The sequence below is a fragment of the Salmo trutta genome, chromosome 9 (assembly GCF_901001165.1).
Source record: "Salmo trutta chromosome 9, fSalTru1.1, whole genome shotgun sequence".
In the NCBI taxonomy this organism is placed as follows: Eukaryota; Metazoa; Chordata; class Actinopteri; order Salmoniformes; family Salmonidae; genus Salmo; species Salmo trutta.
The window spans coordinates 6,150,979-6,174,229 of NC_042965.1; the positions used below are offsets into that span (position 1 = coordinate 6,150,979).

The following is a 23,251-nucleotide window of genomic DNA, read 5'->3' on the forward strand; positions in this document are numbered from 1 at the left end:
GGTTTTGCCACCAAGTACTAACTCATGTTTTGCAGAGGGGTCAAATACTTATTTCCCTCATTAAAATGCAAGTCAATTTATAACATTTTTGACATGCGTTTTTCTTGATTTTTTGTTGTTATTCTGTCTCTCACTGTTCAAATAAACCTACCATTAAAATTATAGACTGATCATTTTTTTGTCAGTGGGCAAACGTACAAAATCAGCAGGGGATCAAATACTTTTTTCCCTCACTGTAGGTGTTCCTAATGTTTGGTTGAATCAGTGTATACCCCTTGCTTATGGCTTGTGTCTTAATTGTAGTAGCGTAACTGTATTATGATATCATTACTAGAATAATAAGAAACTATTACTGGATATAGTCATTGGGATAGTTGTTGTTGTCATGGGAGACTTTAACTAAACTCAGCAAAAAAAGAAACGTCCCTTTTTCAGGACCCTGTCTTTCAAAGATCATTCGTAAAAATCCAAATAACTTCATAGATCTTCATTGTAAAGGGTTTTAACACTGATTCCCATGCTTGTTCAATGAATCATAAACAATTAATGAACATGCACCTGTGGAACGGTCGTTAAGACACTATCAGCTTACAGACGGTAGGCAATTAAGGTCACAGTTATGAAAACTTAGGACACTAAAGAGGCCTTTCAACTGACTCTGAAAAACACCAAAAGAAAGATGCCCAGGGTCCCTGCTCATCTGTGTGAATGTGCCTTAAGCATGCTGCAAAGAGGCATGAGGTCTGCAAATGTGGCCAGGGCAATAAATTGCAATGTCCGTACTGTGAAACGCCTAAGACAGTGCTACAGGGAGACAGGACAGACAGCTGATTGTCCTTGCAGTGGCAGACCATGTGAAACAAGACCTGCACAGGATCAGTACATCCGAACATCACACCTGCGGTACAGGTACAGGATGGCAACAACAACTGCCCGAGTTAAACCAGGAACGCACAATTCCTCTATCAGTGCTCAGACTGTCCACAATAGGCTGAGAGAGGCTGGACTGAGGGCTTGTAGGCCTGTTGTAAGGCAGGTCCTCACCAGACATCATTGGCAACAACGTCGGCTATGGGCACAAACCCACCGTTGCTGGACCAGACAGGACTGGCAAAAAGTGCTCTTCACTGACGAGTCTCAGTTTTGTCTCACCAGGGGTGATGGTCGGATTTGCGTTTGTCGTCGAAGGAATGAGCGTTACACCGAGGCCTGTACTCTGGAGCGGGATCGATTTGGAGGTGGAGGGTCCCTCATGGTCTGGTGCGGTGTGTCACAGCATCATCGGACTGAGCTTGTTGTCATTGCAGGCAATCTCAACGCTGTGCATTACAGCGAAGACATCCTCCTCCCTCATGTGGTACCCTTCCTGCAGGCTCATCCTGACATGACCCTCCAGCATGACAATGCCTCCAGCCATACTGATCATTCTATTCGTGCTTTCCTGCAAGACAGGAATGTCAGTGTTCTGCCATGGCCAGCGATGAGCCCGGATCTCAATCCCATTGAGGACGTCTGGGACCTGTTGAATCGGAGGGTGAGGGCTAGGGCCATTCCCCCCAGAAATGTCCGGGAACTTGCTGGTGCCTTGGTGGAAGAGTGGGGTAACATCTCACAGCAAGAACTGGCAAATCAGTTGCAGTCCATGAGGAGGAGATGTACTGCAGTACTTAATGCAGCTGGTGGCCACACCAGATACTGACTGTTACTTTTGATTTTGACCCCCCCCCTTTGTTCAGGGACAGATTATTACATTTCTGTTAGTCGCATGTCTGTGGAACTTGTTCAGATTATGTGTCAGTTGTTGAATCTTGTCATGTTCGTACAAATATTTACACATGTTAATTTTGCTGAAAATAAAGGCAGTTGACAGTGAGAGGACATTTCTTTTTTTTGCTGAGTTTAATTATGTGGTTGGCCACCTCTTTACAACTCGGAAGACAGGGTTTTACAGATATTAAAAGTGAACAAGACAGTTTCGGAAAGCGATTGCCCTCAAATCATTAAAAGAGAAAACATAAAACATCAGTTTTGAGTTACAGCAGCGGATGTTGTTTATTTAATGCTGAATGCACCCATGAATTCAGTGGCCTTGCCGTTAGTGTCAGCCCTGAGATTGGAAGGTTGGGTTCGATCCCCAGTTTTGTCATACCAAATACTCTAAAAAGCAGGACCTAATGTATCTCTGCTTGGCACTCCACATTAAGCAGATGGATTCGGGGTAAGCTGTAACGGGGTGCATACTGGCGGCAGAGAAGTCAGGCGTAGGAGAGCGAAAACTGATTTGTAACGGTGTCTTTTAATAAACATAAAAACCATCGTAAACAGAACAATCAATGAATGGGTCAAACAAAACCCGGTATCCACCAGCATAATGTACACAAGCACTACAAGAAACAATTCCGGACAAGGACATGGGGGAAACAGAGGGTTAAATACACAACATGTAATTGATGGAATTGAAACCAGGTGTGAGGGAAGACAAGACAAAACCAATGGAAAATGAAAGGTGGATCGGCAATGGCTAGAAGGCCGGTGACGTCGACCGCCGAACGCCGCCCGAACCAGGAGAGGGACCGACTTCGGCGGAAGTCGTGACATAAGCGTCCTGTCCAAGAGGTAAACTTGTATATCAAGTTGCCTCACACTACTGAAACAGGAAATGCTAATGATAATGCACTCAGAGGTAACGTTATTTCTCCATATATTTTCATCAACTAAACTTCTTAACCTTGTTGGTTATGTTTACTTTGTGAAATGCAAAGTTTTCTGCGTTGTTGACCACAAATGATGGTGAAACTAAATTCCTGACCGCAGATTGTGCCGTTACGCTTCACAGATATGTCAAAGAAAACTATTTATATTTGCATTGGAAAATGTGTAATATTTGCTCCATTCTTTTTATTGGAACTTTTCATGACTAACTGTTTTTGTTCTTTCAGGCCGAGTGCATGATGTGCGAGTAGAGCTTTGCCAGTGTGAGCCGGAAGCAGTGTCATTGGTCAGATACATGCTTTGGCATTGCACACCCCGCCAGCCTCAGACTGCAGTGGTCTGCTCACTACTCAAGCGGATAACCAGCCTGCAGCTTGAGAGTGATGTTTAACAGAGGGCTATATGCCTGTCATAAAATGTTCCTCATAGGACAATAAGTAATCACTTTTATAATCTGATTCTATACTATGTCTACTTTGTCTGCAAAAGTTCAGAACCAAATTCCTTTTTTGATAAACAGATCTGTTATAGAAACCATGTGCTACTTGTATGTGAAGGTGAATTTGCTGTATGTGTTTATGTCCTACTCTGATGGAATGCAGTAATGAATCAGTGTCTTTAAGTGACTCTGTATATTCATTTCAGGGAAGGGACTTGTATGCTGCCCTGACAAATGAGGGCTTTGAGGAGTTCCGACATGCTATATGTCGGAACTTGATATGTTGCGCAGTCTGGCCCCAGAAACTGCAGATGGAACCCAGTGCCCGCTCTGTCCCAAGGTTTGTTGTATTTTTTAGGCCTATTTAAAAAAAATTATCTCCCCAAAAAATACATTTAAAGCACAAGATATCAATTGTGATGTCTCCCTCTTTAATAAACAGAAATGATCTATTAGAAACATCTCTGTTCCATTTTTGTAAAACAATTATACAGACTAACAGACCTCTAGTTTTTCATTTTATTTGTTTACTGGGATCCCCATGGTCTGTTACAAAGCAGCAGCTACTCTTCCTGGGGTCCAAAAACTATAAAGCAAGTATATTTGACATCTCTTTACAGGACAATGGAACAGTGGTGGTAGCAGCGAAAGGGCTTTTAGGTTTGCCTAGGAAAGAATAGTCTGGATCAAGTTATCAGCCACCAAAACATAAGGAAAAGTACTTTGCAAACCAAGCTTATGTGGATCGATTCGTTTGTAAGCCCATATCACCAACAGGGGTATTGCCCGAACGTAATATGCACTGCATTTTAAGGATACCTTCCATTGTTACCTTATGCACGACTGGAAGAGAATGTGACAAAATCTAGAATTATTTGAACTCATGATATCAAAGCTCGCCACAAATTCATATTTAAATGATGCAGGTATCCCTCCACTTCATCTGTTTGACTTAGTTGTCTTAAGGTTGGAGACAGTATTTTGGTATTGTGCATGTTGAATGCAATATAATTGGTTGTCTCATGCAACATCCATTTAGGCACTGAACCTGGCACCACTGTGTGTGATCTGCTTCAAGCAACCGTCCCAGTGCATTATACCTGTACTATACTTGATATTTAAAAATATATTTTTTTTAGGGTTGCCATGGATTTCAAGCAGACAACGCTTTCAGGTGCAAACCCAAAACAACGAAATTGGACGAGACAGGCATGTTGGGGGTTTCCTGCGAGCAAGAGCACCCGCTTCACTTCTTAAACATGAAAAAGGGGAAAAGGTGGGATGCAGTAATGAGTTTTTTTCATTTTCTTTTTCAGTATTTCTTTGCAGTGTTTGATTAATTTAGTTTGCAAATAAGGATATATCTCTTCTGTAGTTTGTCAAATGCAGTCTACCTGCTGCGAGCGATGGAGTGGATGAGAGGCAAGAACATCAATCTCATCTTAATGTATGACATTGCATGCAAAAAAAGTATATTTCTAGATGAAATTCAACACTAGATATGTTGAAGGTGCTGGCCTGGCAGATGGGGAGCAGATGGAGAGGCTGTGGTCGTATCTGAGGCGCTTTGGGAAGGTCACCAAAGAAATGACGCCATCTCATCGTATTGACCTCCTGACTGACGCACTTCTCCACCATGGGAAAAAGATATGCCAGAGGCAACGTTAGTACACCTGAAATTGTAATTAATTTACTTGATGCTGGTTCTCTAGCGATGTTCCTAACATTTCCTGTTTTCTCTGTTTTAGTGGACACTGCCGCAGCGTTAGCATAAAAAAACTGTGAAGGACTACAACCTAAGGAGACGAGGTTCGTCCTCAGAGCTCCCACAGGCCCTGGTGCATGAGCATGCAGTGCAGGTGGACAGCACTGTTTGTTATTGGAGAGCAGGAGGAGCAGAGGATGATGGGGAGTTTCACCTCAAGCAAAGGCTCTTTGTGCTCGATTCCCTCAGAAAGCGGGCGTATGAAGAGAAGCGGTACATTGAGGAGTGGAGAACTTTTTATAAATAGGTCATTAGGCTTTTAGCTAGGGTTGAATATACTCCTCAGTACACTAGGGAAACAGCTTGATTGTACTACTAGAGACTTTTAATGATAAGAATAAGCATATATTTGATTGATCAGAGAGTTTATGTCTACATGCCAAGCCAACAGGCTTTGGGCGAGAGCTTAAAACGCATCAGTTTTCACTATCTGAACGCCTGAATCACTACTTGGGCTAGGGTTAAATATACTCATCATATAGGCCAGGCTACACATATTCATATACAGTATACATAGGCCTACAAGTTGTTTAAATTTAAATGAAATGTTCCCGCTTTCGCGGAGATTGCATTCACGGTGAATGCTGCATTTGTCGGCTCAATCTGAAATTATCTTTACATTTCTATAGCCTATGTCTCAGCTGTGATTCTTTCAGAATTTTCTGATTAATCAATTCTTGTTGCTCTATCGTTCTTTCATTTGAATCACAACTACGTTATCGTATATAACGTCGGATTGTTTTAAATAATGTATGTAACAAATAGGCTAACAACTGACATCGTTACAGAAACCAGAAGAGTTGTGAACTACAAATATGGTGCCATATTTTGTCGTTTTCTTCCTAACCCTAACTCTTGCTCGGTTGATCTTCTTTATCAATATCTACACCAATATCATTCCAATTGACGTGTAACATGACATGTACCTTCATTAATACTTAAATAAAGCTGTATTATATCAGCACATGCCATTTCAATGTTTTAAGTTGTGCACTTTTTTAAATGTGTTTTTCGGTTATTAAGATTCAAGCTTGAAATGTGGGGCTGACATTATTTAATAGGTGTCCCTTAGTGAACCTTCATGTTCAGTTACGTTATGATATGTCAATCTATTCATGTTTTATAAATCATTTAAGTGTGGTTAAAATTGACCTTTAGGGGGCCCCACTGAGCCCCCCCATGTGCACCAGGGTTATGGGGTAGGAGGAAAAAAATCAGAATCATCCCAAATACGTATTCGTGCCAAACCCCAAGTCTAAGCTACAAAAGACAAGAAAGTCTATCTTTGCATACATGACCAGATCTGGCATGATAAACACATGGGTTTTAGGAAGTCAAAAGCTGAATAATAGGTCAAACAAGTATATAAATGTATATATAAAACTGAAATTATATCGACATTAGAGCCTCAAAAAATACAAATAAATATAGAATGTTTGGCCATTAAACCCCCTATAGCCTATGCCGGGACATTATCAAATCAAATCGTATTTGTCACATGCGCCGAATACAACAGCTGTAGACCTTACAGTGAAATGTTTACTTACAAGCCCTTAAACAAAAATGCAGTTTGAAGAAAACTACCAAAAAAAAAGTAAGAAATAATTAAAGAGCAGCAGTAAAATAACAATAGCAGCCCTATGTCTATTTAAGATATTGCTTGACAATGATGCACTGAATTCATTATCATGCAGATGGCAGTGCCATGATTTGTGTTTTAACTTTTGATGAAGTTTGCCAAGGACAAGTAGGGCTCAAGCAGATGGACACGTTATCCATCCACATATATTGCCTATATGCTGCAGCACCACATGATGCAAGCAGCCTACCACCATACATGTTAGAACATACACTTATTTGCATGGTTTTAATATAGGCTATGTTGACATATAGACATAGGTCAATGCCAAGTAGTAGCCTATAGAGCCTAAGCAGATAGATGCACCTGTCGCACCCTTAAGCCTATAATAAACTCCACTATAAAGATGTGCTTAATATCGCATAGGCCGATACGCTATTGCGTAGGCGATTTGAAGGAAAGTCGGCCATATAACAACATAGACTGTTCTCTGTTACGAATCGATTAAACAAATTGGCCTTAAGTAGACTACAATTTCGACAAGAGGCTAATATAATGGAAAGTGGACTACCAGTGGTTCATACTGTTGTGCAGTTGCATGTTTTGGATGTTAGGCTGATCATTTTTCTTTATCATCCTTTTTTGACATTGCTTACTTACTGTATATTTCTCTGACTTCTTGTCTGTCTGTCATACAAATTCATCAGGAGAAAGTAGGCCCACAGGAGCCTCCCGGCTGTCACCTAGGCGTAAATGGTCCACATTCAGCCCCTCCAAAACGCCCTAATTAATCTGACACACCCCTCACGCAGGTCCACTGATGTTGGGATCACTATTTCAATTTGCCTACAGATTCAATAGTATTTGCATTTCAAAATGCAATATTCTCATACATTTTGATTATTTTTTTCTCATTTTTCTCAAGAGACATTCACTAAGAGACTATAAGTTGTTCAGACCAATGTGTTTCTCTAACATATTAACATAGTTCCATGTGACTAGAGCCTTTAGCCTACTGTAAAATCATATCCTGCTTTAGGCTAAACACTATAGTTTTCTGTGCACTTCAATAGGACAAATGGAATGAGTACCTACTGTATGTCCTACCATTCGAAATTGTGGTGTTGTGTACCTACAATGCACTGCTTAAATGTATATGTTGGGTAATAAAGCCTGGTTCCTCTCTAGGTTTCTTCCTAGGTTTTGGCATTTCTAAGGAGTTTTTCCTAGCCACCGTGCTTCTACACCTGCATTGCTTGCTGTTTGGGGTTTTAGGCTAGGTTTCTATACAGCACTTTGAGATATCAGCTGATGTAAGATGGGCTATATAAATACATTTGATTTGAACATTCCACTCAACAGGAGTGAAACGGTTGGATAGGCCTTACTAGTGTTGGATTTGGAAAGTCACATTTTAGAAAGGTGTTATTGTAGTGTTGCAATGGGCAGAAATGTCTTTATACAGCAAAATAATTCACACACACTTGTGAATGATGTTTCCATTCTAGGGCCGGAAACTACTTTGTGAGAGGCATTTTTCCTGCTGCTCCTATGAGCAGTTCTGGCTCGCACAAGCCAAGGCTCCTGCAAGGCTTCTTCTTACTTACCTACAAGCATGCATTGGAACCCTGAAGCACACTCCACCACACCCTGCTTTATCTGGTGGGATGTGAGATATTGTAGATCATCATCTACAGCCCATAAGTTAACATCCTACATCAGGGATCATCAACTAGATTCAGCCGCTGGACAATTTTTTTCTTGAGTGTATGGTCAGGGGGCCCGGAACATAATTAAGCAATAAGGCCTGAGGGGTGTGGTATATGACCAATATACCACGGCTAAGGAGGTCTTGGCTGATATCTTTTGATTTTCCCATGATGTCAAGCAAAGAGGCACTGAGTTTGAAGGTAGGCCTTGAAATACATCCACAGGTACACCTCCAATTGACTCAAATTATGTCAATTAGCCTATCAGAAGCTTCTAAAGCCATGACATCATTTCTGTAATTTTCCAAGCTGTTTAAAGGCAGTCAACATAGTGTAAACTTCTGACCCACTGGAATTGTGATACAGTGAATTAGAAGTGAAATAATCTGTAACACAAACTTATGTATTAGGACTCATTAAAACCAACTGCATATTTAATGTAGAGTTATGAAATTGACTAAAATGTACTGCCATGCAGTTAAATACTATCATGCGCATAACACAAACAAAACTATTTATTTTATTTTCATTCATCTTTTTGTCTCACAACTTATCCTCATGAGATGGAAATATTTAATTTCAATATACTGGACACTTAATTTCAACATATTTTTGTTACTCAATCCGCACCCTTATGAAACAAAGCAAACAACCACATTTTTACCACTCACATCTGACACCAGCATGGCATGGGCAAGAGTGTCAGTTATGGGTCCCACTGACACAGCACCTGCGGGACCTGGGGGCCCGGGGGGGTACAGGCAAGACAGGTAGACCCTACCCCACAAAAAACGCATCTTGATTTTTGGACACTTCATTTTGGCCCATTGTACCCCTCACCTTCCCATGCATGCAAATGGTCCCAAGTTTGTTGCTGTAATACATTTTGGGTTCTCAGTCAACTTGCTTGGTAAAAGAAGGGCCAATAAAGAAATATAAACTTCTGAAAGATGTCGTAAAGGACAACATAGCTAAAAAGGAATATATCAATTCCTAGGTTAGACAAAATACAGCTAGGAATGTGATCAGCTCGACATTAGGAAATTCTTTACACGCAGATGGACTTCATGTGCAAATTGCGTTCCATTTGGAGATTCGGACGCTGTGGGCTACTTCAGTCAAGGTTTGGTCTTGAATACAAACATCTGTAATGGGTTCAGGGTTTTTTATACGAGTGACAGGTGTAGTGGACTACTAGCTGAACCAGCAGGGATGATGAGGAAATATATAGCATTTTGGTTTTCAGTGGAGTGAAGAGAAGTGGACCCACCAGAAAAGTCTCCAAGGCAAGATACCCAGAAGAAACCACAAAGGTCTGAAACAAAGAATGTAAAATTGCTAATTATACATCATAGCAGTTATATGACCCATAGCCTTTCCCCTGCATTCACAAACAGGTAGAGGCTACTACTTTGTAGCTCAGCCGCCACAACACCTCCCCGACAGTAATGTAGCTGAAATATGATCGGTCTCAACTGAACATTTTGGTGTCAACAACCCAATTTTTGTTGTTGCTTCAGGGTCTTCGCTAGTTGCAATGAATGTGGTTGCAGAAGCATATTTTGGACAGACTTTTGAAAATGGAAGAATGTAGACCCACAGCTGATCGGATGAGGATGCAACAAGGGGTCTGGGGGACTCCGGAGGTCCGCTGAGGCCAGACTGTTCCTCACCACGCCTGAGTGGCACTGGAGGTCCACTGGAGCCCGACTGGCCCTCGCCATGTCTGGATGGGAGTGGAGTTCCACTGGGGCTAGACTGGACCTCGCTGTTTCTTGGGGGGACTGGAGCTGCACTGGGGCCCGGCCGACCCTCGCCACGTCTGGGGGTGACCGGAGCAATGTGCAAAAGGACTATTGTTAAGTTACACTAATAGACTATCATGAAAGATCTGAAAGATTCATATCAAAGGCAAATATTGGATAACAAGGCAAAACCATAAGCTACAGAACATGAACTGCCATTAATAAGGCATTATTCTACACATGATCAGAGAGGGAGAGACATTAACCCCTTAACCAAAAGATCAACTTTATCTACAAAAATATATTATGGTGCAGCGCTTCCCTTAATTTTCACACAATAAAACCTCTTGCATACAGTTGTTATTTAAGAATAATTTCAGAGGCTGTCCTACAATATCTATTCAGTTATGTCAAGTAATAATTGAATTGGAAAATTTAACAAAAACATGATATAATGAGACAAAAATAATTAATTTACACCTACTAATTTCAAATGTGAAGTCCCCTGCCTTTGCCAGTATGTCTTCCAGCTATTTCTTTCCAAAAGATGACGGTCGCTTGATGGTTAACTCATGCCCCAGACATCGAATTACGATGGTCCTCTCCTCAAAAGAGCAATAGGGGAACCAACCTTTTTTACCACATTCATCTATCAGGGAAGACACAGAGAGCTTGGCGTGGATAACATACACTACCGTTCAAAAGTTTGGGGTCACATAGAAATGTCCTTGTTTTTGAAAGAAAAGCAAATTTTTTGTAGATTAAAATAACATCAAATTGATCAGAAATACATTGTTAATGTTGTAAATTACTATTGTAGCTGGAAACGACTGATTTGTAATGGAGTATCTACACACAGGCGTACAGAGGCACATTATCAACAACCATCACTCTTGTATTCCAAATGGCATGTTGTGTTAGCAAATGCAAATTTATAATTTTAAAAGGCTAATTGATCCTTAGAAAACCCTTTTGCAATTATGTTAGCACAGCTGAAAACTGTTGTTCTGATTAAAGAAGCAATAAAACTAGCTTTCTTTAGGCTAGTTGAGTATCTGGAGCTTCTGTATTTGTGGGTTTGATTACAGGCTCAAAATGGCCAGAAACAAAGAACTTTCTTCTGAAACTCGTCAGTCTATTCTTGTTCTGAGAAATGAAAGCTATTCCTTGTGCGAAATTACCAAGAAACTGAAGACGCTGTGTACTACTCCCTTCACGGAACAGCGCAAACTGGCTCTAACCAGAATAGAATGAGGTGTGGGAGGCCCCGGTGCACAACTGAGCAAGAGGACAAGTACATTAGAGTGTCTAGTTTGAGAAACAGATGCGTCACAAGTCCTCAACTGGCAGCTTCATTAAATAGTACCCACAAAACACTAGTCTCAACGTCAACAGTGAAGAGGCAACTCCGGGATGCTGGCCTTCTAGGCAGAGTTCCTATGTCCAGTGTCTGTGTTCTTTTGCCCATCTTAATCTTTTATTTTTATTGGCCAGTCTGAGATATGGCTTTTTCTTTGCAACTCTGCCTAGAAGGCCAGTTGAGGACTTGTGAGTCGTCTGTTTCTCAAACTTGACACCAATGTACTTGTCCTCTTGCTCAGTTGTGCACCGTGTTCATCAACTCTTCTTGCCCTAATGTCTTCAGTTATCTGTCCTTTATCCCTTGACTCCCTGAGCTCCTCAGCCATCTTCTGGAATGTCCTCCTCTCCATCTCACGTAAACTCCCCCACCTGCCACTGAGGGTTGTCGGGTCACCTGAGATGACAATATTGCATACTGATGTCTATAACTATAACAGAAGATATTCTCGTGGTGAAAGTCTTGTGAGCTATTGGCTTACTTGACCAATACAGGATCACCTTCAAACTGCTAATGCTCACCTACAAAACACCCAATGGACTGGCGCCTTCATACGTTACTGACCTTCTGCACCCCTACATTCCGACCTGCACACTGCACTCCTCTAACAATGGCCTCCTCATAATTCCTTGCACCAGGCTCCGCACCATAGGAGACGTTGCATTTGGCAGTGCAGCCCCTCAAAATAGCACACAAAAACGTACAAAAACTGTCACAAATCTCCGGTTTATTGTGTCGATGCGGTGGTACAAGACAATGGGCGCTCTTGCTCCAGCGCAACGGGATACAGTTCTACCGTGACAGAGCTAAGGCGAGTACACCATGGTCTTTCATTATTTAATCAGATATTCAACTGATTAACATGCCAGATACAGTAGGTTATAAACACACAATAACACACATGACCCATGATGTATCAATATTATAAAGCTATTATAGTCCACACATAATATTATCTAATAATATACGCCATTAAGCAGACACCTTTAAGCGACTTAGTCATGCAACTTAGGCATGTGTAGCTTAACCTCTTTCTAAATATGTTAGAAAACAAATTGCTTTATGGAATGAAGAGAACAAGTGTAATAAAACAATTCACTTTTAAATTGTTCTCTAATTAAACATCACGGAATACCCAAGTCGAATGTTTCATTGGTGTGACATGCGTCACCTAATTGTGATTGCACCTACGTGCGTCTCGTTATTGGTGGGTGGGGTTTTCCCTATACATTTCCAGTGTTTCCCAGTGGCCAGAAGATTCCCATTAATTATAAAGGTTGGAGTACCTTCAGAGGACAAGAGAAGTGAAGGTGACTTATACCAAATTTCCAGTAATGGCAGCCTGGTAGTTGAATTGTACGTAGGGCAAAAGTATGACCTCCAGCTAGGATCAACTCTGCTTCACCCTGGGCACGCCTCTCTAAACCTATGCACTTTGTATGTATTGCTGTTTCTAATATAAAGTGAAAGCTAATAAGTACATATTAGTGATATGATCATTGTAAGAAGATTGTGTGATATTATTGCGGAGCGCTCCAATGGTGATTATAGAGATGTGACTCTCTAATATTGGTGCTGAAAGATATTGGTGCTTCATAAAATAAATCTGCTGTTTATTTGAAATCTATCTAATTGCATTCGTCTGTATCAAGGGCTTTGTGATTCGTTGGCCAGTCAATTCAGGTGTGAGTGCCGGGCTGGATAAAAAAGCTTTCTTACTGTCCACTTGGAAACAAATTAAGAAACATGGCATCACTTTGTACTTACTGCTATGTAACTGCTATGTAATTACAGTCAAGCAGTATTGGTTGTTAGATAACAGCACAACTCTAGCCAACATGTTTCAGATCAATGTTGATACTGCATTTATTACTGTGTACTAGTTATATAGGTTTGAGGGAAGCTTTATGTAGCGTGAATAGACACACTGTCATTACCACTTACTGTAGGCATCCCATCTCACAACGGCTGAATTATTATGGATTGACAAGTGATTTGTAGTGAGCCACATAGTTTTAAGTAATATATTTCTGAATACATTTCACTTGTGATTCAAACCATGGACCTCATTCCTGTAAATCACTCATTAATGTGCAAAAACCTTTATCAACCATGAATACTTATTGTCAGAAGAATCCATATTCCTCCTACCCCTGGGCAAGATCATGCAACATCAAAGTTCACTTCCACTGCTATGCTGATGACACCCAGCTCTACCTCTCCACCAAACCCACCACTCCCCTGCCTTCACAACATCCAGAGCTGGATGAGCATGAACCTTTTCAAACTCAACAGCAACAAGACAGAGGTCATGCTCATCAGCGCCAAATCCACTCTTTCAAAGCATCACCAAAGACGGTTTCCTGGTCCCTTTCTAAACACAAGTCAAAAGCCTCGGTGTCTCCCTGGATAGTTCCCTCTTTCCACATAAAAACCAGCACCCGGACAGCATTCCTCCACCTCCGCCACTACAGCACCGAAACCCTCATCCATGCCTTCGTTACTTCCCGACTAGACTACAGTAACACTCTCCACACCAGATCCCCACCAAACTCATCAATAGACTCCAACTGGTTCTGAACTGCTGACAGAATTCACAGATCAACTGAACACATCAAACCAATCCTGGCTCCCTGTGGTATGCTGTATTAACTTTAAAATCCTCCTCCTCACCTACAAAGCCCTCCACAACCTACCTCTCTGATCTTCTCCCAGTCTATGCCCCCTCCCGCTCCATCCGCTCCTCCTCTGCTGGTCTCCTTGTCTCCCCCCCATTCCACCATGGGTGCCTGGGCCTTTAGCTACTATTCCAAACTCTACCACCTTAAACCAAACCCTTACCCTTAACCGGGTACCCTACCACCGTAAACCAAACCCTTACACTAAACCGGGTAGCCTATCACATTAAACCAAACCCTTGCCCTAAACCGGGTAACCTACCCCCTTAAACCAAACCCTTGCCCTAAACCGGGTAACCCACCACCTTAAACCAAATCCTTACCCTAAACTGGGAACCCTACCACAGTAAACCAAACCCTTGCCCTTAACCGGGTTTGTATCCTCTTCCCCAACCCCTCCCTCCTCTTTTTATCTGTCCTATTTTGTCTGGTCCTTTGATTTTAGATTGTTTCTATTTTATATTGCACTGTTGATTGAAGCACTTCATTTTATGACTTTATGTACCGCATTTCATTTTATGTATGCCTACTTTTAATGTAAGATGTCTTTGAGTGTCCCGAAAGGCGTCCACCAAATTAAACTGAATTAATATCATTGTTTAAATAAAACTCTTACTTAAAACCCCCTTTAAAAACATCCAGCAGGAAACAGTCTTATTTGAAATGAGGAATATATCATATTTTTCGGACTAAAATAGGACTACTGTGGAAAGACGCATTATGGAATGGAGAAGTGAAAGTGATAGAGCAATTCTCAACATTTCACATCAGAATGTAGGACTAGATTTTTTTATGTTGGAATAAACATTAATCTGAGAATACATACATTTCCCCTTCAGCAGCTCTGCGCAAAACAAGTTATAGACAGACACCGCGCTTATAACCAGCAGCTTTGCGGCGCCGGGTGTTGCAAGAGGTGTTAAGTGAACACCCATAGTTACCAATACAGTTCTGTCATTTCAAAGGAAAGCATTGTCATTAGATGTAACTCAACTAAAAACATTCAAGCATAACTTCTGTGTTGATAAAATGCTGTTTACAGTACCGTAATTAAACATGATTTTACACTGTTGGCTGATCCTGCCTAATCTGCAGTGTTTCAGGTAGTGGATTGTTCTTTTTTTCACAATATTCTAATAATACAGGGGGTTAGGAAAGAAAAACTTGCAGGGTATCAGAACACAGCCTATTTCTTTCCCCACTCTCCCCGAAATCAATTTGTCCCCCCAATCCCCTCTTGCCACTAACCCCTCAAAATCCACCAAACCTATAGTCACGTCTCTAATTCCATCTCCCTCCCTCTCCCGCCCCACCCCTTCCCTCCATTTCATATCTTAACTAAAGACACAGGTAGTGCTGTAGCTGCAGCAGCCTCCGTCACCAGGGCTAAGGACCTCCTTTTCATACCCTGTTCATGATAATACACAAGGACGCCCCTGATGTTAGCCATTATCAGGTGTCTTCCTACAACAACAAAGACATATGAAATATTAAATTGTAACATGGGTGTATGTAAGTGTTTCCTAGTCTTTGAATAAGAGCCTTCAGGCCTTTTGGTCTAAATGACAGGGGATAAGCCTTTGCCAGCAAGACCAACAGCCCTTGGTCAGGGAAGTTGGAACCAGTCTTTTCATTGTACTTCACTCACATAGATAGCCTACAGCAGGTTATAATATGAAGCAAATGAAAAGCACTACAGCTGGAATTAAGTTTCTTCCATGTCTGTTTTGGTAAAAAAAAAAAAAAAAACTATTGGAAGGGGCTGGAGAAATGTTACCACTCTCAAATTCTTAGACAGAGCTATGGAAGCAAGGACTGACCATCCATGATATAGCTTGAGGCTATACAGTGTTTGTTTTCATTTATTTTGTTTACAAACATTGGAGTAAAACAATCTTATATTTGGGGTTCTGGTGGGGTATGACAGTTGAACTAAGCTCATAAGGCATTTATAAGTAATATTCTTCAAGAATCAATGGGTACATATAATTCATTTATAAATCCAAAGATGTATGTAGAAACTGGGAATTGTTGAACACACCTGAGTGATGGGAGAAGTCATCATTGAGTGGGAACAGACTAGAGTGGAACAGAGAAATTACATGTAACGTTAGCTACACAACGTGATGAGGATACGTTAGCTAGCTAATCTTTTTTTATTTTTTATAGCTAGCTGCTGTAACTAACATTCTTTTGTCAATACTTGCTAACTTAGCTAGCTCAGAGACTACTAAAACCAGGGTCTAAACAGCTCCCCAATTTATAATTCAAGCATGCTTTTATAAGAATTATGCTAAATCTAAATATGAAAACCCAGGGAGTTGACACAACAAATTCCCGGGAAATGTTTTGGCTTCTATGGTGAACATGCGCACGCGGTCTCAGTTATAATCACCATTGAAAGGGTCCCGTATCAGACAGTACGATGTGTGGTTCTGAATTGCTATTCAAAGGTAACGCGTATCATACATGTGGCGTGCCACATTCATCATATGAATGGTATGATAATTCCCTCCTTTTAATGGAGTGTTTGTAGTCTAATCCGGTGTTGAGACTGCTTTTCACTTCCTCACCACCGATAGCAGATATAAATGGATGCAGCTCGCGCCGTGCATTTACTCCGTACTCTCTTGGCTGGGCCTGCGCGTTAGCGAGCAGAGTGAGGAGAGGGAGGGAGCGAATAGCGGCGGCAGCAGCAAGCCTCCAGCCCCGTAATCGAGAAAGAAACGCGAATTTATGCAAGAACGAAGTGCTGTAATTTCCTCGGTTGGTGGGCTACATCGGCTAAACTAAGTCCACCAGAGGTTCAGGCGACAGAGGGGGCCGTTTGTGGTGGCAACCTAAGACATTTGGGAACTCCGTAGGAGCAAAATAACAACAGCACAATAAAGGATTTCACACACAGGCAGTGACAATAAAACAATACGTATCGACAAGTAGACTGGTGGCTGCCGAGGGAGCAGGCAGGACTAGCAAAAAAGGAATTAAATACGTTATCTGCCTCTCCCTTCAGGTATTTAAACGTTATTTTCAAAACTGCAGTTCTAGCAGAACTTTAAACTCATGGAAACTCGTGTCTTCATAGCTAGCTACTGTAGCTAACTAGCTTTGGCTCGAGTTTAGCTAACGAGTTTGCGTTATTAGCTAACGCTAGCTGGCTACCGTAAACGTGTTGTTTTCCAATAAACTTTTGGTGTTGTTTTTACCAACCCAAACAGTGAGGGGGTGCTGCAAGACTAGAGGGGAAGGGCAGGTTCCCTTCTCGACTTATTCCCCTCTACGTATTTTCCGAAAATGATGGCTGCGGAGGTCAGTGGCGAGGATACGGGCTCTGTCTCGGCAGGGAAAGGGGTGGCGGGCGGCGGAGGCCCAGAGACGGCCCATTTTCCGTTTTATCCCAACCCGACCAGAGTGCGGGTCACTGATTTGGGCCAGGGAGCTGCAACAAACCTCCGCCACCCGTTGAACACCTCCCCAGACTCCCCCTCTGATATAAGTATGATTTACCCCGTATCTGGAGGAGATATTGCCGGACCTGCCTTGTCCGCTACAGGGAGTGGCGGACATGCAATTATTCTAGGAACAAGTTCAGGGACCATTGGCAGTATGTGCTACTCCCCCACCTCGGAGGGACCCGGCATCCGGATGTCACCCACCTCGGTGGGTCCCGACGGGTCAAGTGTCTTCCCCCCTCTGCCACCACCTCCCCCACCACCCCCAGGCTACGGGGGACTCGGAACCGTGGATGAAAGCGACATGCAGGATGGACCTGAATACGAGGAAGAGGAGGTGGTCTTCCCCCTCTCAGCGCCGCCCACGAACCAGTAAGGATTTGTTTTATATACACTCAAATTGTTCTGTGTATAGTTCATCGACCCCTAGTTAGAAAACCAAAATAGTATGTTAAAACTACCCGGGTATATTTCCTTCCTGCTGCGGCCATCACCAGTGCTCAAGTTTCTATTATACTTGTTGCAGCTGATGTCGCTAATGGCAGCAAGTCAAATTAAGGAGGTAGATGTTAGGGTCAGGGTGTTCCAAGTAACCTAGGTTGTTGTTAATCACAAATCTAGCGAAGTAATGAATAATGTATATATACCATCAGAACAATTACCATTAATCTCTCAATGTAGAGAAATATTTGCATACTGGTTGGCTTATTTTCCCAACTCAGCCAGTTCACTTGCTTACAATTATGAATGCAATATTATTCCCGAAATAATTGTAATGCATTTCTTTCAAGGCCACACTAAAGTTATTTGGCCAGCCTGTGGAAGGTGTAGCAGATGTGAAACCTATCTAGCACCTGTCAAAAATATGTTTGCTTCATCATTCTGAGCACCAATTAGGATCTTCTTTTAATCCACAGAATCATGTGCTCATCAATTTTTTTTTTTGACTGGTTTTCTAATTGGTGTTCTCATGAAATAATTAATCTCACATGTCCCTCCTGAATAAGGTTAGCCCATTCCTAGCCAAGAACTCCACAATGATTTTATCCATAGAGTTGGGCTCATACTACACAACAAATTATATTTGGATCGACAGTTACATTTTAGGATAGTAGTTTACACCTAATGGAAACAGATCATTTAATGTAAAAAAATAATTAATACAGATCTACTTTTTAAAATTCTGTTATTGAAACACAAACAATTGAGAAATAATAATTTGAAATGATTGTCCGATTGATAAAATGTATTCAGGTAATCATGTTTCAACTCAATTAGAACCAGTACCTCCAAAATGAATGTTGTCAGTTGTAGCACTTTGAGTTGTTTTTCCTAACTACTAAATGAAAAATGCACTTTACATTCTAAAGTTTTATTTCCAAATAACACTGGTATAGTGAAGGGAGCTTTGTGCACCCACCTGCTTCTTTCTCTTCTATGAGCTTCTCTGCCAACTCCTAAGCCAGCAGTAAACAGTGTAGTACAGGGAACAAACCAACAGACCAGTTTAACTACAGTGACAGTGACGGTTACATAAACTTGCAACTTTTTACATGTGGTTGTTTATTTAACTTACTTGAATGCATGTTTTTATTGAAAACAACTTTAGTGACTGCTAAATGACACGTCAATGTACAAATGTATGGTTGCAAAGCATACTCTATTGAGCTCTGATGAGCCCCCCCAAAAAACAATATACGTTTTTGACAGAAGGAAATTTGATTAGTTAATTTCTACATTAATTAATCTGTTGCACATCAAGTTCCACTGAGTTAAAGGGACAATCCACAGCCAGAAATAAAAGTCATTACATTTTTTTATGCCTAGGTTCAATCCCTATGATTTCACTTCTAAGTGGTCCATTTGTGAAATCAGGAAATTGTGTTGGAACGTGTCATAGCTATATGGTTCTCGTCACTGGAGATGGGGGATAACACACTATCACATTTCATAACGCTTTTAAAACAAATACCTGCACTACAGATCGCCAAATCATCCAATAGATGGTATGGGCATACTTGTCTAAAAACATCCATCGGGCTATATCATCTTGACAAAGTATATATTTCGCTTAGATGTGCTCAATCTAAACGTTTTTTCCTTCAAGTACCATATCGCACAGCACCCTGTGGGAAACCTGGGAAAGGGCCATTGTTGCATTAGCTGCGTATTCTGCACTTGCTCTGGGCAGAGGCGAACTGCAGTTGAACTCTGTGAGATAGACTCCTAAATGGATAGTCCAGTTTGTTTAGGTGATTTTACAGCTCACTAGCTAGCTACTTCACATGCTGATATTGACTTATATTGGTATATTGGTATTATTGTGTGTATCTACGTTTGGTTGCTAGCTAGCCATCCAGCCCAGAGAGAGCATTGCATTTTGTAGTTGAGCTGCAACAGATTTCCACAATGATTTTCACATGTTGCTACCAACTTTATATGAACAATTTCTTCACAAATAATTATTTTCACATATTAGTATTATTTAACCTCTCTGGCGCATGTGGGACGAACACGTCCCACCTACGTAACAGCCACTGAAATCCAGTGGCGCGATTTTTGAATCGTTTGAAATACTATTACTTCAATTTCTCAAACATATGACTATTTTACAGCTATTTAAAGACAAGAATCTCGTTAATCTAACCACACTGTCCGATTTCAAAAAGGCTTTACAACGAAAGCAAAACATTAGATTATGTCAGCAGAGTGCCCAGCCAGAAATAATCAGACACCCATTTTTCAAGCTAGCATATCATGTCACATAAACCCAAACCACAGCTAAATGCAGCACTAACCTTTTATGATCTTCATCAGATGACACACCTAGGACATTGTGTTATACAATACATGCATGTCTGTTCAATCAAGTTCATATTTATATCAAAAAACAGCTTTTTACATTAGCATGTGACGTTCAGAAAAAGCATAACCCCTGCAAACTTCCGGGGAATTTACTAACAGTTTGCAAAATTACTCACGATAAACGTTCACAAAAAGCATAACAATTATTTTAAGAATTATAGATACATTACTCCTCTATGCACTCGATATGTCCGATTTTAAAATAGCTTTTCGGATGAAGCACATTTTGCAATACTCTAAGTACATAGCCCGGCATCACGGGCTAGCTATTTAGACACCCGGCAAGATTAGCCTTCATCAAAATCATATTTCCTATAAGAAAATTTTTCTTACCTTTCCTGTTCTTCGTCAGAATGCAGTCCCACGACTTCTACTTCAATAACAAATGTAGGTTTGGTCCCAAATAATCCATCGTTATATCCAAACAGCGACGTTTTGTTCGTGAGTTCTAGACACTATCAGAATACTAAATCACGGTCTCGCGCATGGCGCATTGGCGTGACAAAAAAATTCTAAATATTCCATTACCGTACTTCGAAGCATGTCAACCGCTGTTTAAAACCAATTTTTATGCCATTTATCTCGTAGAAAAGCGATAATATTCCGACCGGGAATATGCAATGAGCCTAAACAGCCGAATTAAATTTCTCCACGGGGGCGAATCGTGCACGCGCCTCATTCAAAGGTCCTCTGATCCGCCACTTACCAAAGGCAATAATGTGTTTCAGCCTGAGGCTGCCTCGTCAACCTTCAGGTATTTCCCGGGTTCTGAGAGCCTATCGGAGCCCTGGGAATTGTCACGTTACAGCTAAGATCCTTACTTTTCAATAAACAGATGTAAGACGCACGACTCCTTGTCAGACAGGGTACTTCCTGCATGAAACCTTGTCAGGTTTTTGCCTGCCATAGGAGTTCTGTTATACTCACAGACACCATTCAAACAGTTTTAGAAACTTTAGGGTGTTTTCTATCCAAACCTGAACAATAATATGCATATTCTAGCTTCTGAGTTGGTGTAGGAGGCAGTTAAAAATGGGCACATATTTTTTCCAAAATTCTCAATACTGCCCCCTAACCCAAACAGGTTAATGCTCTTTAACATTGTTAACCTCTAGGGGCTATGTGGGACGCAAGCGTCCCACCCCTGGTACACCCTATCAACAACAGGTGAAATATCAAGAGCGCCAAATTTGAAAACAATTAAATGTCATAATTCAAATTTCTCAAACATACAACTATCTTACACCCTTTGAAAGATAAACATCTCCTTAATCTAACCACGTTGTCCGATTTCAAAAAGGCTTTACGGCGAAAGCATAAAGTTAGATTATGTTAGGAGAGTACATTGACAATAGCTGTGTGTAATGTTTTCTCAATTCAAAGACAGGCATCACCAAAAGCAGAAAACCAGCTAAAATGATGCACTAACCTTTGACAATCTCCATCAGATGACACTCCTAGGACATTATGTTAGACAATACATGCATTTTTAGTTCTATCAAGTTCATATTTATATCCAAAAACAGCGTTTTACTATGGCGTTGATGTTCAGGAAATCGTTTCCCTCCAATAACCGCCAGTCAATCAGCACAACAAATTAAATAATTACTATTCGAAAACATTGGTAAAATATTATATTGTCATTCAAAGAATTATAGATTTACATCTCTTGAACGCAACCGGATTGGCAGATTTAAAAATAACCTTACTGGGAAATCACACTTTGCAATAATCTGAGCACTGCGCCCAGAAAAATACGCTTTGCGATACAGACTAACCGCCATGTTGGAGAGATCTAAAATCGAAAATACTATGTAAATAATCCATTACCTTTGATTCTCTTCATCAGATGTCACTTCCAGGGATCCCAGGTCCATAACGAATGTAGTTTTGTTCGAAAAAGCTCATAATTTATGTCCAAAAAGCTCCGTGTTGTTAGCACATGATCTATGCCTGCCGGACTTCACTTCATGAACGAGGGGGGAAAAAAATATTTACGTTCGTTCAAACATGTCAAACGTTGTATAGCATAAATCATTAGTGCCTTTTTTAACCAGAACATGAATAATATTCAAGGCGGACGATTGCATTCTCTTTTAAAACGTATTGGAACGAGAGTACCCAACATGAACTCGCGCGCCAGAGTCTAATCGGCCACCACCGTTCCATGGCTCTTGTTCGGTCAGATCTCACAGTATAAGACTCAAAACACTTTGTAAAGATTGGTGACATCTAGTGGAAGCCATAGGAAGTGCTCAACGATTAATAAGCCCCTGTGTGTTTCAATGGCATAGGCTTAAAGGTAATTCAACACATCAGGTATCCACTTCCTGTCAGAATTTGTCTCAGGGTTTTGACTGCCATATGAGTTCTGTTATACTTACAGACACCATTCAAACAGTTTTAGAAAATTCAGTGTTTTCTATCCAAACCTGAACAATAATATGCATATTCTAGCTTCTGAGTTGGTGTAGGAGGCAGTTAAAAATGGGCACATATTTTTTTCAAAATTATCAATACTGCCCCCTAGCCCTAAGAAGTTTTAACATAAATTGATCTTGTAAAGAAAACAAAATATGATGGAGCAAAAGTTCCTTTAAAAAAAATATAAACCTCAGACTCCTTTGAGTTGATATGCAGTCAATACTTAAAATGTAAATGATTTAAACCTTACTGTGTACCTATGTTTGTTCTCTGTTGTGTGTCTTTGTTTGCTGAAATCCACATTTCTTAAATAAAACGTTAATCAAGTAAAACCACTGACTGTTTTATTCTTGCAACTGAATTGGCATATTTGCACTGAGTTTCTATCTTAGAGCAACAGCAATAAGGAAACAGTCGGTTGTATTTGATTAACGTTTTGTTCAATTTCAGCAAACAAAAAAGCACGCTACAACAGAGGACAAACATAGGTAGGCCTACATGGTAAATGTTTAAGTCCGAGGTA

The 23,251-nt window shown here is 40.9% G+C and overlaps 1 protein-coding gene and 1 long non-coding RNA gene across 3 annotated transcripts in view; one reads left to right on the forward strand and one right to left on the reverse strand.

Annotated features, from left to right (window-relative positions):
• Positions 1 to 8,610: 8,610 nt before the first annotated feature.
• On the reverse strand, positions 8,611 to 10,873 carry LOC115199763 (uncharacterized). The gene is made up of 2 exons (XR_003879410.1): positions 10,434 to 10,873; positions 8,611 to 10,026 (listed from the first exon to the last, which is right to left on the reverse strand). It is a non-coding gene; the product is annotated as an uncharacterized LOC115199763 (long non-coding RNA).
• Positions 10,874 to 16,606: 5,733 nt separating this feature from the next.
• Positions 16,607 to 23,251, forward strand: part of LOC115199764 (ras GTPase-activating protein 1) — a 71,655-nt gene continuing 65,010 nt past the window's right edge. The window contains exon 1 of one of the 2 annotated variants that reach the window (XM_029762175.1): positions 16,607 to 17,811. In XM_029762175.1, coding sequence (XP_029618035.1) covers positions 17,282 to 17,811 — 530 coding nt within the window. In that variant the 5' untranslated portion in view covers positions 16,607 to 17,281. The remainder of the gene's footprint in view (positions 17,812 to 23,251) is intronic. The other variant, XM_029762174.1, reaches the window with a different exon arrangement.